Source organism: Nannospalax galili, unplaced genomic scaffold, assembly GCF_000622305.1.
Source record: "Nannospalax galili isolate Female #2095 unplaced genomic scaffold, S.galili_v1.0 scaffold1448, whole genome shotgun sequence".
Classification (NCBI taxonomy): Eukaryota; Metazoa; Chordata; class Mammalia; order Rodentia; family Spalacidae; genus Nannospalax; species Nannospalax galili.
Genome location: NW_008358646.1, coordinates 936191 through 950155, shown reverse-complemented (window position 1 = coordinate 950155; position 13965 = coordinate 936191). Strand labels below are relative to the sequence as shown.

Here is a 13965-nt window from a genome sequence, read left to right as displayed (position 1 = left end):
GAAGGAAGGAAGGAAGGAAGGAAGGAAGGAAGGAAGGAAGGAAGAAGAAACTGATGCACAAGATTAAGTAATTTCTCTAGCCAGTAATGGCAGGGTGGGATTGAGTTGATTGAAATGCAGGCAACCATAGATTCAAAGGTCCTGAGGCAGGAATGAGGTTAGCTCTGTAATGTATTGGGGAACAATAGGTGGTCAAAGAAGTAGAAGGAGGGAGGCAAGTCATGTGGGGCCCTGGCTCTCCATCTCAATCATTTCTCCTTTCTCATAAAGATTTTTGTAACACTTGGAATGCTTCATCAACACTATAACCCATCCCATATTCCTCCAAATTTTGAAACAGTCTGGTACCCTAATAGTATAAAGGAGAGCCATTTACAATGAAAACAGTGTGTCTTATCCTTCATGGATGGGGGCAAGAAGTCAGAAGAAAACATAGAGTCACATACCACTGCCTGCGGCCACAGAGGTGAGACTTATCAGTACAGAGAGCTAGGGGGGCTTTCTGGACTCTGCCAGAGATGCATTCTAGCATGATGAACCAGGTTTTCTCTGGACATCTTTGGGATTTGGCAAGTCATACTAAAACCCAGGAGCTTCCCCACTGTGCAGGATTGACTCACAGACTGTAGGGCTGCTGCTGGTAAGGACTTCAGCAGCAGAGAGAACAGAAAACAACTCTCCCTAGTGTCCCAGACACCACTGTCATGACTGCTGAAGTCCTTGGGACAGATGCTAGGGGAGTCTAATGCAAAAGGGTGGCTCTTCTCTCTCCTGTCCCCTTGAGGTGATTGTTTTGTCTGCTCCTGATGGTCCCAGTCATCACTTGGCCCCATATAGGGTCCCATCTGACCCACCAGGTAAAGACCTTGACACTTATTTCTACCTTGCTTTATGTCCTCCAGCCACTGAGTATCACCTGGGCCTGCTAAAAGCAAAACTGGCCAAGTATCGGGCCCAGCTCCTGGAACCATCTAAATCAGCCTCATCCAAAGGAGAAGGCTTTGATGTCATGAAGTCAGGTGATGCCCGTGTGGCACTAATCGGCTTTCCCTCTGTGGGTAAGGTCAGTGATGATCCATGTGGCCCTTGAGGAGAACAGTAATGTCACCTACCCAGCAAATAAAGCCCCATCGCCCCTCACTGCCTCACTTCCCTGTCACTCTGACTTGGAGCCTTTCTTCCTGCTCTTTAGCAGGAACAGTCAGCCTTCCACTCAGCCAGCAGAGTAGCACAAGTGTTTATTGAGTGTGTACCTTGTGCCAGACACTGTGCCAGATACTGGCATGGCAGGAAATGAGAGTCTTGTCTATCCCTGCTCACAGACCTCCTCTCTGAGAGAAAAGACAGTATAAGCAAATTCAAGCAGTGTCTCAGATGGTGCCAAGCTCCAAGGTCCTGCAAGGCACATCTGGGTCAGTGAAGGCTTTTGGGGTGAGTGATTGGTTGAAGCTTGCTGAGTTCTGGGTGAAGACATTCCAGGCTGAAGGAACAGTGAGAGCAGAGGTCATACTAATTTGATTTTTATGTGGAGAGTAAGATTAAGCGTCATTGCACGGGTAAATAAATTGAGGGTTTTTTTGTTGTTGTCACTCACAAAGATCTGCCTGCCTCTGCTTCCCAAGTGCTGGGATTAAAGGTGTGCACCACCACACCCAGCTCTTTGAGTTGAGGATTTAAAAAAAAAAATTCTTACTGTATTATAGCCAGGTGTGGTGGCACTTGGGAAGCAGAGGCAGGCAGATCCTTGCCAGTTCCAGGCCAGCTTGGTCTACATAGTGAGTTCCAGGACAGCTGGGGCTACAGAGAGACCCTGTCTCAAAAAGACCAAAAAATTCTTACTGTATTTTAATTAATTTATTTAACGAGTGTGTATGTGTAATGGTGGGGGGCATTACCAAAGCACCCAACCTTTGTGGAAGTCAGTTTTCTCCTTCTACCATGTAGGTCCTATGGATGAACCTTAGGTGGTCAGGCTTGAGACAAGCTCCTTTACCTTTTGAGCCATTTCACCAGCCCATAAGTTCTGTGGTTTTCTCTTGGTGGTGGTAGTTGTTTTTTGTTGTTGTTGTTCTTTGTGTTTTTTTGAGACAGTGTCCCCCTGTAGCCCCAGCTGGCCTAGAACTCACTATGTAGACCAGGCTGGCCTCAGTCTCCCAGAGATCCACCTGCCTCAGCCTCCTGAGTGCTGGGATTAAAGGTGTATATCATCACACCCAGCTCTCTTAAGTTTTTAATATTAGACTAATCTTGTATTTACAGTATAGTTTCCCTGGGCCTCACAACCAGTTGTTAACAGCATGTACAACAATAGTGCCCATGTCATAACTCATGAAGCAGTGTCAGTTGTTACCCAGGTCTGTACTTTATTCATATCTCCTTAATTTCTACCTGCCAATCTGGATCCCGTATCACATTCACTTGGCATGTCTCCCAAAGTCTAGGCAGTCTCTTGTCATGCTTTTTTATTTTTATTTTTTTCATGTTCATGTGTATACAGGTACATGCACATCCATGTGGAGGCCAGAAGACAATGTCAAGTATCATTTCCTGGGAGCTGTTCACCTTGTTTTTTGAGACAGGGCCTCTAACTGCTCTGGATGTTGCCAAATAGGCTACACTACCTGGCCAGTAAGCTCCAGGGATCCCCTTCCTCCACTTTCCCAGTGCTGAGATTTTAAAACCATACCTTGCTTTTTTACATGGGTTCTGGGGATCAAACTCAGGTCTTCATGCTTGCAAAGCAAACACTTTACTGACTCAGCTATCTACCTGCTTTTCCCCTCTCCCCCCAGAATTTATTTTATTTTATGTGTATGAGTGTGTTACCTGCATGTATTATGTGTACCCATACATATCATGCATTGCCCTCAGAAGTCAGAAGAGGGTGTCAGATCCTCTGGAGCTGGAGTTAAGGATGGTTGTTAGCCGTCATGTGGGTGCTAAGATTCAAACCTGAGTCCACTGCAAGAGCAGTCAGTGCTCTTAACCATCTGAGCATCTCTGTAGCCTATTTAGTTATTTTTATTTATGTGTATGAGTGTTTTACCTGCATATATCTATGTGCAGCACATGTATGCCTGGTACCTTTGGAGGCCAGAAGGCATCAGATCCTCTGGAACTGGAGTTTCACATGGTTGTGAGCCACCACGTGGGTATGGGAACTGAAGCCAGGCCCTCTACAAGTGCAGCCAGTGCTCTTAACTGATAGACCTTCTCTCCATCCCCTCACCTCTTTTTCTCTTGAGTGCTGAGGATAACAGCACTCTGCCACTGACCATAGTTCCATTCTGATTTGATGACCTTGACACTTTTGCAAAGTGCTGGTCAGGTATTTTGCATGAAGTCCTAGATTTGGAAATGTTTCGCTGGCTGCTTCGACATGTTCCTGCCATTTTGTTTCTCCAGTCTGGCCTCACTCTGCAAAGTGCTTATGACTCATCTGATCTACTTCCTAAGATCTGTGGTTTCTTCAGGGAGCCCTGGTTCCTTTTTTGGAGCATAGGGGTAGAAATCAAGATCAGACTGCTGACTTACTTTTAACCAGGATCTCCGGCGTCTAGAGCAGAACAAACATGGACACAGGAGGCCAGTGAGGAGGCTGCTCAAATGTAGGCTTGCAGACACCAGCTGGGCTGGGTATAACTTCTGAATTCATCACAAAGCAGCACACCGAAGAAGGGAGTGGACAACAGCCACCATTCCCTGAGTGCTTGCTATAGGTCAGGCATATTTTGTTTGATTTGTTTCACCCTCTGTAATTAAAATGTGTGTCAGAGAGAGTCAGGCCCTCAGGGTCTGAGTCCTGAGGTAGATCTCACTTGCCCTGTAGGATGCCCATCTGATGATCTAGGATCAGGAGTGTCCCCAAGTTGACCTCTAGCAGCATTGTGGGTATCTAAGCAGCCATTACTCTCAGGACCAGTCCCTCTGTCTGTGGGCACCTCTTTAACCCCTCCTGACCCAGCAGCACACAGGGTCCTAGTTTCACCAGTGCAGTGTGACCAGAAACCTAGAGGCCTGTGTAAGACCAGAGAAGGGTTCCTGATTCATATGGCAAGACCGTAGGAACCAGTCCCTTTATGTACCTGAGCTAGACCTGGGGCCTTCACAGAGCATGAGCTGTGGTGCCAACCTATCTTTGTAGGCTAGAGGCCACATCTCTGAGCAGTTACTCACACTCACCCAAGTCCCCGGGCTGAGGGAAAGGAAGGCTCTTCCTCTCTACCCAAACAACCCCCACAGAGACTTACCCAGGAAGCTGGGTCAAGACTCTGTAGGGCAGCAGCCTTCTTTTTCTCCTAGTCCACATTCCTGAGTCTGATGACCTCCACAGCCAGCGAAGCTGCGTCCTATGAATTCACCACCCTGACATGCATCCCTGGGGTCATTGAAGTAAGTGGAGTGTGATGGACCCTACCTGGGAGAGGCATACTTGTGGGGTGTGCATTGTATGAGCATTTGAGTGGGCCTATGTGGGGACACCCAGAAGCACCCAGAACCTTCTCACAACCTGGGAGGCGCCTGGCTAGCCTGGAGCCCTAATTTGGCCTAGTAGGTCAGGCCCACATGTGGCAGCTCTGCCTGGTTCCCCTCAATTCTTTGTTCCCTGTACATCTAGCTCTGATCCCTGACTACTAGCTGGTTGGACCTTTGCCCCTTGTAAAGTTTAAAACCCTCAGGCCATGCTTGCCTGGGCAGCAGGTGTTGGGGCCTTGTATCACCACATGAGCTGATTTATTGGCTACCTCAGCAGTGAGTTCCATGGACCCCTAGACAGCTCCAGCCCTTGGGCTGTAGCCTATGTGAGGCCAAGGTTTTGATCAGGCCCAGACATGGTCATAGTTAGCACCAGCTGTTGGGCCCAGGCAGGCTCCTAGCCACAGTGATCCAGCCTTGCCTCACCCTTCTCTTCTTCCTAGTACAAAGGGGCCAACATCCAGCTCTTGGACCTTCCTGGAATCATTGAAGGAGCTGCGCAAGGTGGGAGCGGGGTAGGCGGGTGGAGACAGGCTGGATTGAAAGTGGGTGGGGCTCTTGTGGAGCCTGGATCCCTAGTTCTGCTCTAATTCAGATGCTAGTGTCACTTTCACTTTCTGATCTTGGGCCGGTGGTTGATTGAGTATGTCTAAGTCAAGCCTCAGTCTCCTTATCTTTGCAATGGGCATGGTAGTACCAAATTCACAACAGCATCTAGGAGTATTTATAAAGTGTGGAGGATGAGGTGACTTCAAGAATAAGAAGGGGAGGAAGGTCATCATCACCCAGTCACTCCACTTAAGGTGGTGACTTCTAGAACCAGTTTTAGCTGGGCTAAGGTAGTATACACCTATATTCCTAGCACTCAGGAGGTTGAAGCAGGAGGATCAGGGGGATCATAAGTTCAAGACCAGCCTAGTCTACATAGGTGAATCCTGTCTCAAACTAAATAAATAAATAAATAAATAAATAAATAAAGTAAAGCCTTCATGGATAAAATAGCTTGTGGAGTCCCCAGAATGCCAGGGAAATCATAGCACAGGGTGTAAAACAGAGACAGTGGGGGGAGGGGGCATGAAGGACAGGAATCTGGGGTATTGTAGGCTGCATCATCACACCACCCTATGTTTGCCTGTGCCTTATTGAGACACACCCTTCCCTCTACCTGTCTAGGGCGAGGCCGGGGTCGGCAGGTGATCGCTGTAGCACGCACAGCCGATGTCGTGGTCATGATGCTGGATGCCACCAAGGGAGATGTGCAGAGGTCTGTGCAGCAGGGCAGGGTGGCTCACAGGGCCAGGAGCAACATATGTCTCTGGCTTGTGGTGGGTGTTCTGTGGCTAACCTAGCACCAGCCAGCCTAGATGCCCCCCTACCTCTAGGTAGTGTCTAGCCAAGACTGGATATCTTAGGCCAGGGTGCAAGGAGCACAGCCTAGCCTTGGTATTTGCCCACCCCTGCTGTCAGAGGGGCACACCAGCCTGCCTCTAGCAGCAGGCCCTTTCGAGCTCTTCACCTTCTTCTGGCACCCATGGAGGCATGGCCTGGCCTCTGCATTAGAGGTGCCACCACAATTTTGGGCTGTTGGGTTCCTAGGGAAGGGGTTAGAGAAGGGAGCTGGCTTCTGCCCAGGCAGGCAAGTCCACCTAGGCCATGGAGAAGTCATGTGGTTTGCTTGGGGACAACCTGTGAAGGCTCAGGCTTTACCTAGGTCCCTGCTGGAGAAGGAGCTGGAATCTGTGGGTATCCGCCTGAACAAGCACAAGCCCAACATCTACTTCAAGGTATGTCCATACCCTGACCAGGGGCAGGATGGGGACTGCATGGCTCTTAGCATGGCCTGGACAGCCGATACTGCTGCCCCTTCATCAGCAGCTCTTCCTGCCTCTCCCTTGTTTCAGCCGAAGAAAGGTGGTGGTATCTCCTTTAACTCGACCGTCACACTGACACAGTGCTCAGAGAAGCTGGTACAGCTCATCCTGCATGAGTACAGTATCCTTCCAGGAAGGACCTTCTAGCCCCCAGGGGCAGCTGGCAGGGCCCAGAACCCAGCCATACACTTGGCAATGGCTTCCTGGCTCTTCACTGAGTTTGGGATGTTCAGGTGGCCAGGCAACATCTGGAAGACAAGATGTTCTGCAAAACTACCCTGAGGTCTGGGGGTCCTGGGGCTGGGGAAGCCTCAGGAAGAAGCAGGAGCTGTGTGTGCATCTGTTATTGAGGGCTAGGGGATGGGCCAGGGCCTCAGGCAGACCTGAGCCTAGCTCAGAAATGCCAACCAATCAAATCCAGCAGGCCACAGCAGGTGCAAGCAGGGGTAGGATGGTTCCCAGGGCAGACTTGTGTTACAGATGGTCCCACCAGCTTTCATACGGTGTTCCTAAACAGTGGCCTGGGGTTCCAGGTGGTTTTTCACTGCTGGACAGTGAAAATTCACAAACAGATGGTAACCAGGTCCTTATGGCCAACATGTGTCCCTTGGCCCTCACTGAAGAGCACTTAGGGGCACTAGTACACAGCTTGTCCTTAATCTGAGCTCCTCAGAGATCTTCAATGCGGAAGTACTCTTCCGAGAAGACTGCTCTCCAGATGAGTTCATCGATGTGATTGTGGGCAACCGGGTATACATGCCCTGCCTGTATGTAAGTGGCATGGTGGCCCAGGCTGTTTGGGTGGAAGAGGTGCCCTGGCTCAGACCACATAGCCTTTCCTCTAAGTGCATCTCTGAGCTCCAATGACCCAGATGGCTGCCTGGGGACTAGCTATTGCTACTCCTACCTCACCAGGCTTCTGAGAGGAATGCGGAGCTAGGGCTCTTCCTGTCCCCCTCCCCTGCCTTAGTAGCTACCAGAGTTGGAGACAAAGGGTTCTAATCTACCCAGGTTTTCTTTTGGGGGACCTCCCCCAGGTTGAAGACATGGAGGCAGGCGGGCCCAGAGGCAGGTGTTGCCATTTGAGGCTCTGGCCTGGCCTGACTGCACCTTCTCTACTACCTACCTACACTATCCAATCTCAGGTATATAACAAAATTGACCAGATCTCCATGGAAGAAGTAGATCGTCTGGCCAGAAAACCCAACAGCGTGGTTATCAGGTGAGACACTGGCATCTTGGCACCCTGCTACCCTTTCTGAGTGTTCTGATCCCAAGGGATGGGGCCCTTGGCCACCTTAGTTTGAGAGAGAGCCAGACCCTCTACCTCATGCAGGTTCACATGGCCTAGCATCTCTCAGAAGAGCACGAGGCCCAGAAGCTACTGCAAGAAGGGCCTCCATAGCTACTGGAGACACTGGTCTGTCATAATGTCTAGTGGGCTCTGCTCAACAGAACACTAAGACTGAGGAATTACAAAGCTTCTTAGTCTAGTAGTGACCACAGTCCCCAGAAAGCTCAGTGTGACCACTTGTGCTGCCACCTTGGGAACTGTATCTTGTCTGACCACTGCTCAGACAGAAGAGGAAACTAAAGCCTAGATGGGTGAAGTCCACCTCTGGTTGCTACTTCCTGCCCTTTACTGAGTCACAGGTGACTCTGGCTAGTAGCCACTGCTTGCTTCCCCAGTGCTGCTTCTAAGAGGAGGCGTCCCCATCCTGGAGGCATTGAGGAAGACAGGCAGTCTCATATGTAGGTGTTATCATTTGAGGTTTTATCCTGGCCTGACGTGCATGGGTGTCTGGCCTTTTGGGAGGTATTCTGAGTCCTCTGTTCCTCTGCTTTCCTGACTCAAAGCTGGTGCTCTGATGGCTTGCAGAAGCAGATAGTCAGGGACCAAGTTGAGGTAGCTGGTACAGGTAATGGCTGAGGACTGCTACCAGGCATTACAGCTACTGCAGAGAGCAGCATTCCTGCAGCAGGGAGGCCTTAGTCCTCTCTCCTGCTGTCTTCCAGACAGCCTGGGCTGCCTAGGACATGCACATCCTTGGCTTGGGAGGTGGATGCCTTTCCCTGATTATACTCACACAGCACCAAGGGCCTCCTGGGTCTGGCTGCTCCAGAACCTGGGTTCCTCCCTCTGTGTTCTGAGATACCTATGGGTGGCCTAGGCCTTTGGCAGTCCCTCTGCCCTCTTGAGGGGTGAGCATGCTCATGGTCCTAACACAACAGGCCTGTCTTCATCACAGATACCATGGATTCCCTGTAACATGCAACAAAGCTTATCCATAGGGGGACGTTGACCTGTGTTGTGCCTGAGCCTGGGTGACCCAAGGCACTGGTGATCAAAGCATCCAGCTGCCATCAGAGTAACCTGCATGTTCCCAGTGGCACTAGCAGAGCCACATCATTGGTCTTAGTGGTACTCTCCAACAGTGAGAAGTCACGAGACAGTGGCTTCTGAGCCCCAGAGCCCGCCTGTCTGACACTTCCCTCTCTGCAGCTGTGGCATGAAGCTGAACCTGGACTACCTGCTGGAGATGCTCTGGGAGTACTTGGCCCTCACCTGCATCTACACCAAGAAGAGAGGGCGTGAGTTGAGGGTGCCAGCTCAGAAATGGCTGAGCCTGCCCCACATCCCCAGGACTGCTAGTCTGCATGTCACACCCAGAGGCCTCGGTGCCAGCCTATTAGAGCAGGCCTTGCCCTTCTCCCCAAGTAGATGAAAACCTTGACCTGAGCCCATGTGGCAGAGATGCCAGCTATGGGGCAGCTGGTCTGAAGGCTGCCCTAGGTCCCTACTGGCCTTGCCCTCTTGCCTTCCCTACACAGTAGCAGGCCCCTTGTTAGGAGCTTTAGACTTCTTACTCTGTCCCTGTCTCTGGTACACACATGCCCACATGCCCCTGGGTGCCCCATGACTGAGTTTGGGCAGTTTGTGATAACCCTGTCCTTAAAAACTTATAGCTTGCCACCCAGGCTCCAGCTCCCTGCACATTCAGTCCAGACACACCAGTGACTCCTCATTGGGTGCCATCATAGGTAACAGGGTAGCAGGCCTGTGAATCCTGGACTTTGATTGGCTTTCTGTGTTAAGGTCACAATTGTAGAAGGTGGCACAAGGTTCTATACCGAAGATGTATCAGCAAGAGGCGAGGCTAGGGTGCTTGGAAGAGAGGAAAGGCCTCTGTAGCCAGAGACCCCCTTGGAAAGGAAGCCCGTGCCATTGTGGGCAGAGACTAGTTGATATTCCTCCATCTCTCTACAGAGAGGCCAGACTTCACAGATGCCATCATTCTCCGGAAAGGGGCCTCTGTTGAACACGTGGTAAGTTGAAAGCTGCTGGGATGGGCTGAGAATCCTGGGTATCCAAAGTGTCCCCAGCCAAGGTGGGGAGGGTGGGTGAAGACAGGCTGCCAGGCCTTGCCTGGTTCTTGGATGTTCCTCTAGTAAGATGTGCCGCGGTGGTGGCCACACCACCCCTTCCTAGCTGTGTGTGGGGCATCTGTCCCTGTGCTGTAAAGTACGGTACTCCTAGGTGATTAAGATCACATTACACAAAGCTCAACTGGCCATCTGGCACTGGGAAGATGCCAGTGAGCAGTGGTCTTGTCACTCTACCCCCAGTGCTACAGGTGCAGGGTCATTCTGATAGTCGGTGAAGGAGAGCTGTCATCCATTGTGTTAGTATTCCCAGCTTCTCCAGTGTGGCTGAAGCAGAGCCTGGGAAAGGCCCTCCAATCTTCTGCCCTCCTACCCAGTGACAGATCCATCCAGGGCTTAGATCCTCCCGTGGCTGCACGACCTAGCTATTCCACTTTGCTCCCAGCCCAGGATGGTTCTGGCTGCTTCCTGTCCCAACACATTCATTGAACATCAGCACCTGATATAGTAGCCCTGGCCTTACCAGAGCTCAGCAGATGTCAGGCCCCTGACCCCAGATCCCAGCAGTTGTATGAAGGTTGTGGGGCTGTGGTAGGTCCACATGTAGTTCAGGAAACTGTTTGGAGGAAGTGACCTGAGCTGCCCTGGAGTCCAAGCTGCAATTAATGCAGACCTGAGCATGGGACATCCTAGGCAAGGAGTTCTGGGTTTAGGATATAAGGGCACCTATCCCTGTTGGAACTGCTGTCTGAGGCACCCCTAAGGAGCAGATGAGCACTCAGAGCTTGGAAACAAGCTTTAGGTCACATGGTCATGTTCTTGAGCTTTTGTTTTCCTCTAGCCCATTATTTATCAGGATTTGTGCTGTGGAGGAGGGGACTGGCTGTCCTTGTTGTCCCTCAGAAGGACCATGGTCAGCAGGCCAGTGGTCTGCTCTCATGACTCCTTTCATTTGGCAAGCCCAGCCGGAGCCTACTGGTGTCAGCTTTGGACACACAGGACCAAGCCAGTTACCTCTTCTTCTGGGCCCAGATTTCATAAGTCAGCAGGCTGGATATGAGCTACGGAGGCTCAAGAATACCAATCTGAGTCACCTCAGTCCCTCACAAGGATCTCTGTGTTAGATTCCATTCAGAACTCTTGTGGAGCTGTAGTTGATGTGTCCCATGCTGGGAGCCTAGTGAGCTCCCTAGATACAGGTATTAGCCCTTCTTGGGTCCTCCCTCCCAGGCCAAGCTGCTTATCCAGAGAACTTGGGGTTCTCATCATAGCCAGTAGGAACAGCAGAACATCAGGAAAGGCATGTATAAAGACCCAGAGGCAGGAATGAAGGTGAGGAATGGGCACAGGCAGCAGGTACTAACCCAAAAGGAGAAAAGGACAATGTGGTGGGAGAGGGCTTTGGGCCTTTGCTCAGAGCCTGGACTTTGTCCCAGAGAAGACTTCCCTTCAGTGGCTACCTTCCCTACATAGGTACTTCTAGGACACTCAACTGTCTGAGGTGCCAGTTTGAAGACAAGGCCTGCCCCTATGGCATGCATTACAGCATGGGTGCTTACTGAGGTCAGAGGAGCCAGCTAGTCCTACAGGCATACTTAGCTCCTTATCCTTTGCCTCAGCCTCAGTCTCTCACCTGGGGATGATAGTCCCCTGGGGCTTTGTGACATACCAGCTCTAACCCTTCAGATGAGCACTGGTGAACCTTATCTTTGAGAGCCAAGAGGCTCAGGGGTCCTGGAGCAGAAGTTCATCATGGAATGAGACAGGACTCTGAGGAAGAATAGTCTTCCCATCTCAGTTCACTCTTATTTTTCTTTTCTTTTTCTTTTTAATATTTTTAACATTTATTTTTATTTTATGTATATGAGTGTATTGCTTGCATGCAAGTGCACCTGTGTCACAGAGGTCAGAAGACAGCATCTATTCCCCTGGAACTGGAGTTATAAATAGTTGTTAGCTACCATGTGGGTGTTGGGAATCAAACCCAGGGCCTCTGCAAGAGCAGCCAGTGCTTTTAACTGCTGACCCATATCTCCAGCCCCATAATTTTTCTTAAAGGATTGCAGGGAAGTGGCCTTTCATGAGAAGAGCTGCTGGTGGGGTCTGTGGCAAATTGCAGGGGAGGAACACTGATTTTCAGAGTTTCAAACAGATCCAAGGAAAGATAATATTAAGCTGCCAGTGGCATTTCTTGTTTTTAATGATGAGCAAACTAAACGAAATTTAAAACTCATTTTCAGGTCAGAGCTGACATCAGTGTTTCACTCTCTGGTCTAGGGAGTGAGTAGGAATTGGTTATTGTGCTTGTCATTGGCTATGGCATCCTTGGTCACCCACCCAGAGGAGACCAGAGTCAGCTGGCTTCCAAATCTGCTCAGGAAGTGTTCTTGCAGGCCTGGGCCTATAAGATCTGTGAGAGGTGGGAAGAGGAATGACATTGCATGACCCACTCCAGCTGCTTCCACTGTGCTACCATCACCATGGTAACCAGGGGTCCATATTCTGAGGCAATTGCTGGCTACCCCCTCAGGGTCTTCCTGTGGCCTTTACCACCCCAACCCCCAGAAGCACTTGGGCTAGGCTCAGGATAAGGAGTGGGATGTGATATGCAAGATGCTTAGGCCACAGCTGTGACTCTTAAGTTGAGGAGAGTTGTTCTGAAAAGCCTTCTTGGTCTGTTCTGAGGAAGCATCTGTCAAACTGTCCAGGAGAGACTTGCAGAGAACTGCTACCTGTAAAAGCATTCCTGGGTGCTAATGAGGCCAGTGGCCTTGACTCGCATCCTCCTAGGCTGTCAGAGCATCTGATATGGAATGGCTGTGGGCAGCATAAGCTCCAGGCTTTTGTGTGCAGCCAAGCTCAGGCCCAATTTACAGAATCTCATGTTCTGACTCTCTTGTCCCCTAGTGCCACCGCATCCATCGGTCACTGGCGAGCCAGTTCAAGTACGCCTTGGTGTGGGTGAGTGGGCAGGAACCAGGTGGGAGGCCCAGTAGCCCCTGGGTGAGGTTCAGCATAATATCCATACACCTCTGTGCAGCATCCCTGTCCTTCTGCATGGGGCCTTCATGTCTGTCTGTCCCACTCTGTGAGTATGCCCATAGACCCAGGCTGGAAGTAGGTCTTTCCACCTGCCCGGAATAAGGAGGCATCTCACTGAACAGGCCCACAATATTTGTGCTGCTGGAGCCCTTCACCCACATACACCTAGCTAGCTTCCTGCAACCTTGGATATCCAGAGACCGACATGGCCCTTCTATGCTCTTTCATCAGGGCACCAGCACTAAGTACAGTCCTCAGCGAGTGGGCTTGACTCACACCATGGAGCATGAGGACGTCATCCAGATTGTGAAGAAATAGTCATACTGCCTGCTGGCTGAACTGGCTCCTGGGGATTTGGACCTACTGGGACACGTAAATAGGAAAAGTACATATACTCCAGGAAGGGACCCTTGAGTGTACTGTTTCCATAACCTTCTTCAGTAAGCAGATGGCTCATTGTTGAGGCAGAGACCAAGCTGGGGACCAGGGTTCTGCTGAGGACATTTCCCATGAGCCTGTTCCTATGACAGTGTTCCTTATCAGGAGCCCACAGCCTATATCTGTATCCTGTGCCCCATCTGGACACTGAAGGAGCTAGTTTCCTGCCTCCTCCCAGCCAGGGCCTCCAGTTGACCCAGGCTCAAGATGGGCCTATCTGGATCCCTGAGGCTGAGGTGCCTGCCAACTTTCTAGCACTCAGAGGGCCCTGGATGAAGTCCCCACAGGTCCTTCCACACAGGGTTAGTCCTGGTGAAAACCAGGGCCCACTCAAAGTACCCTAAAGTGCCTCCCCCTTGAGCCCCTCCCAGGGCAGCTCCTGGCTGCCTGGATGGGACCTCTGAGTTTGGCTCTGCTTCCCTTCCAAGCTCTTATCTCTGCTCTCCTTTCTAAAATAAAGACTGGAAAGTGATTCCTGTCCAGACTAAGGGAACTTTGCAAACTTGCAGGGCTGTTGCTTGGTGCAGTGGGGGTGGGGCAGCAATCAACCTGGTAGATTGAGTAGGGGGTGAGTGTGGCTTGGGCCTGGGTAGCCAAAAGGAGGCAGAATCTGCCCCAGCCCAGGAAGACTGGCCAGTGACTGTGGGTGCCCACCACGGACCCACTAGAGGCCAGGCTCAGCTGCCAATGGCATCTTTTGGGGGCCCTTGAGACTACTTTGGAAGAGCAAGAGGGCTCCTCAGTGCAGGGTAGC

General features: G+C 50.9%; 1 protein-coding gene across 1 annotated transcript in view; it reads left to right on the top strand.

Moving 5' to 3' along the window:
* The window catches only part of Drg2 (developmentally regulated GTP binding protein 2), a 15762-nt gene extending 2063 nt beyond the window's left edge, over nucleotides 1–13699 (top strand). Inside the window, exons 2-13 of the mRNA XM_008821969.3 lie at nucleotides 903–1063; nucleotides 4303–4392; nucleotides 4920–4980; nucleotides 5650–5740; nucleotides 6188–6260; nucleotides 6378–6468; nucleotides 7021–7118; nucleotides 7493–7569; nucleotides 8851–8939; nucleotides 9616–9674; nucleotides 12639–12692; nucleotides 13005–13699. Coding sequence (XP_008820191.2) covers nucleotides 903–1063; nucleotides 4303–4392; nucleotides 4920–4980; nucleotides 5650–5740; nucleotides 6188–6260; nucleotides 6378–6468; nucleotides 7021–7118; nucleotides 7493–7569; nucleotides 8851–8939; nucleotides 9616–9674; nucleotides 12639–12692; nucleotides 13005–13091 — 1031 coding nt within the window. The 3' untranslated portion in view covers nucleotides 13092–13699. The remainder of the gene's footprint in view (nucleotides 1–902; nucleotides 1064–4302; nucleotides 4393–4919; nucleotides 4981–5649; nucleotides 5741–6187; nucleotides 6261–6377; nucleotides 6469–7020; nucleotides 7119–7492; nucleotides 7570–8850; nucleotides 8940–9615; nucleotides 9675–12638; nucleotides 12693–13004) is intronic.
* The last annotated feature ends 266 nt before the right edge of the window (nucleotides 13700–13965 follow it).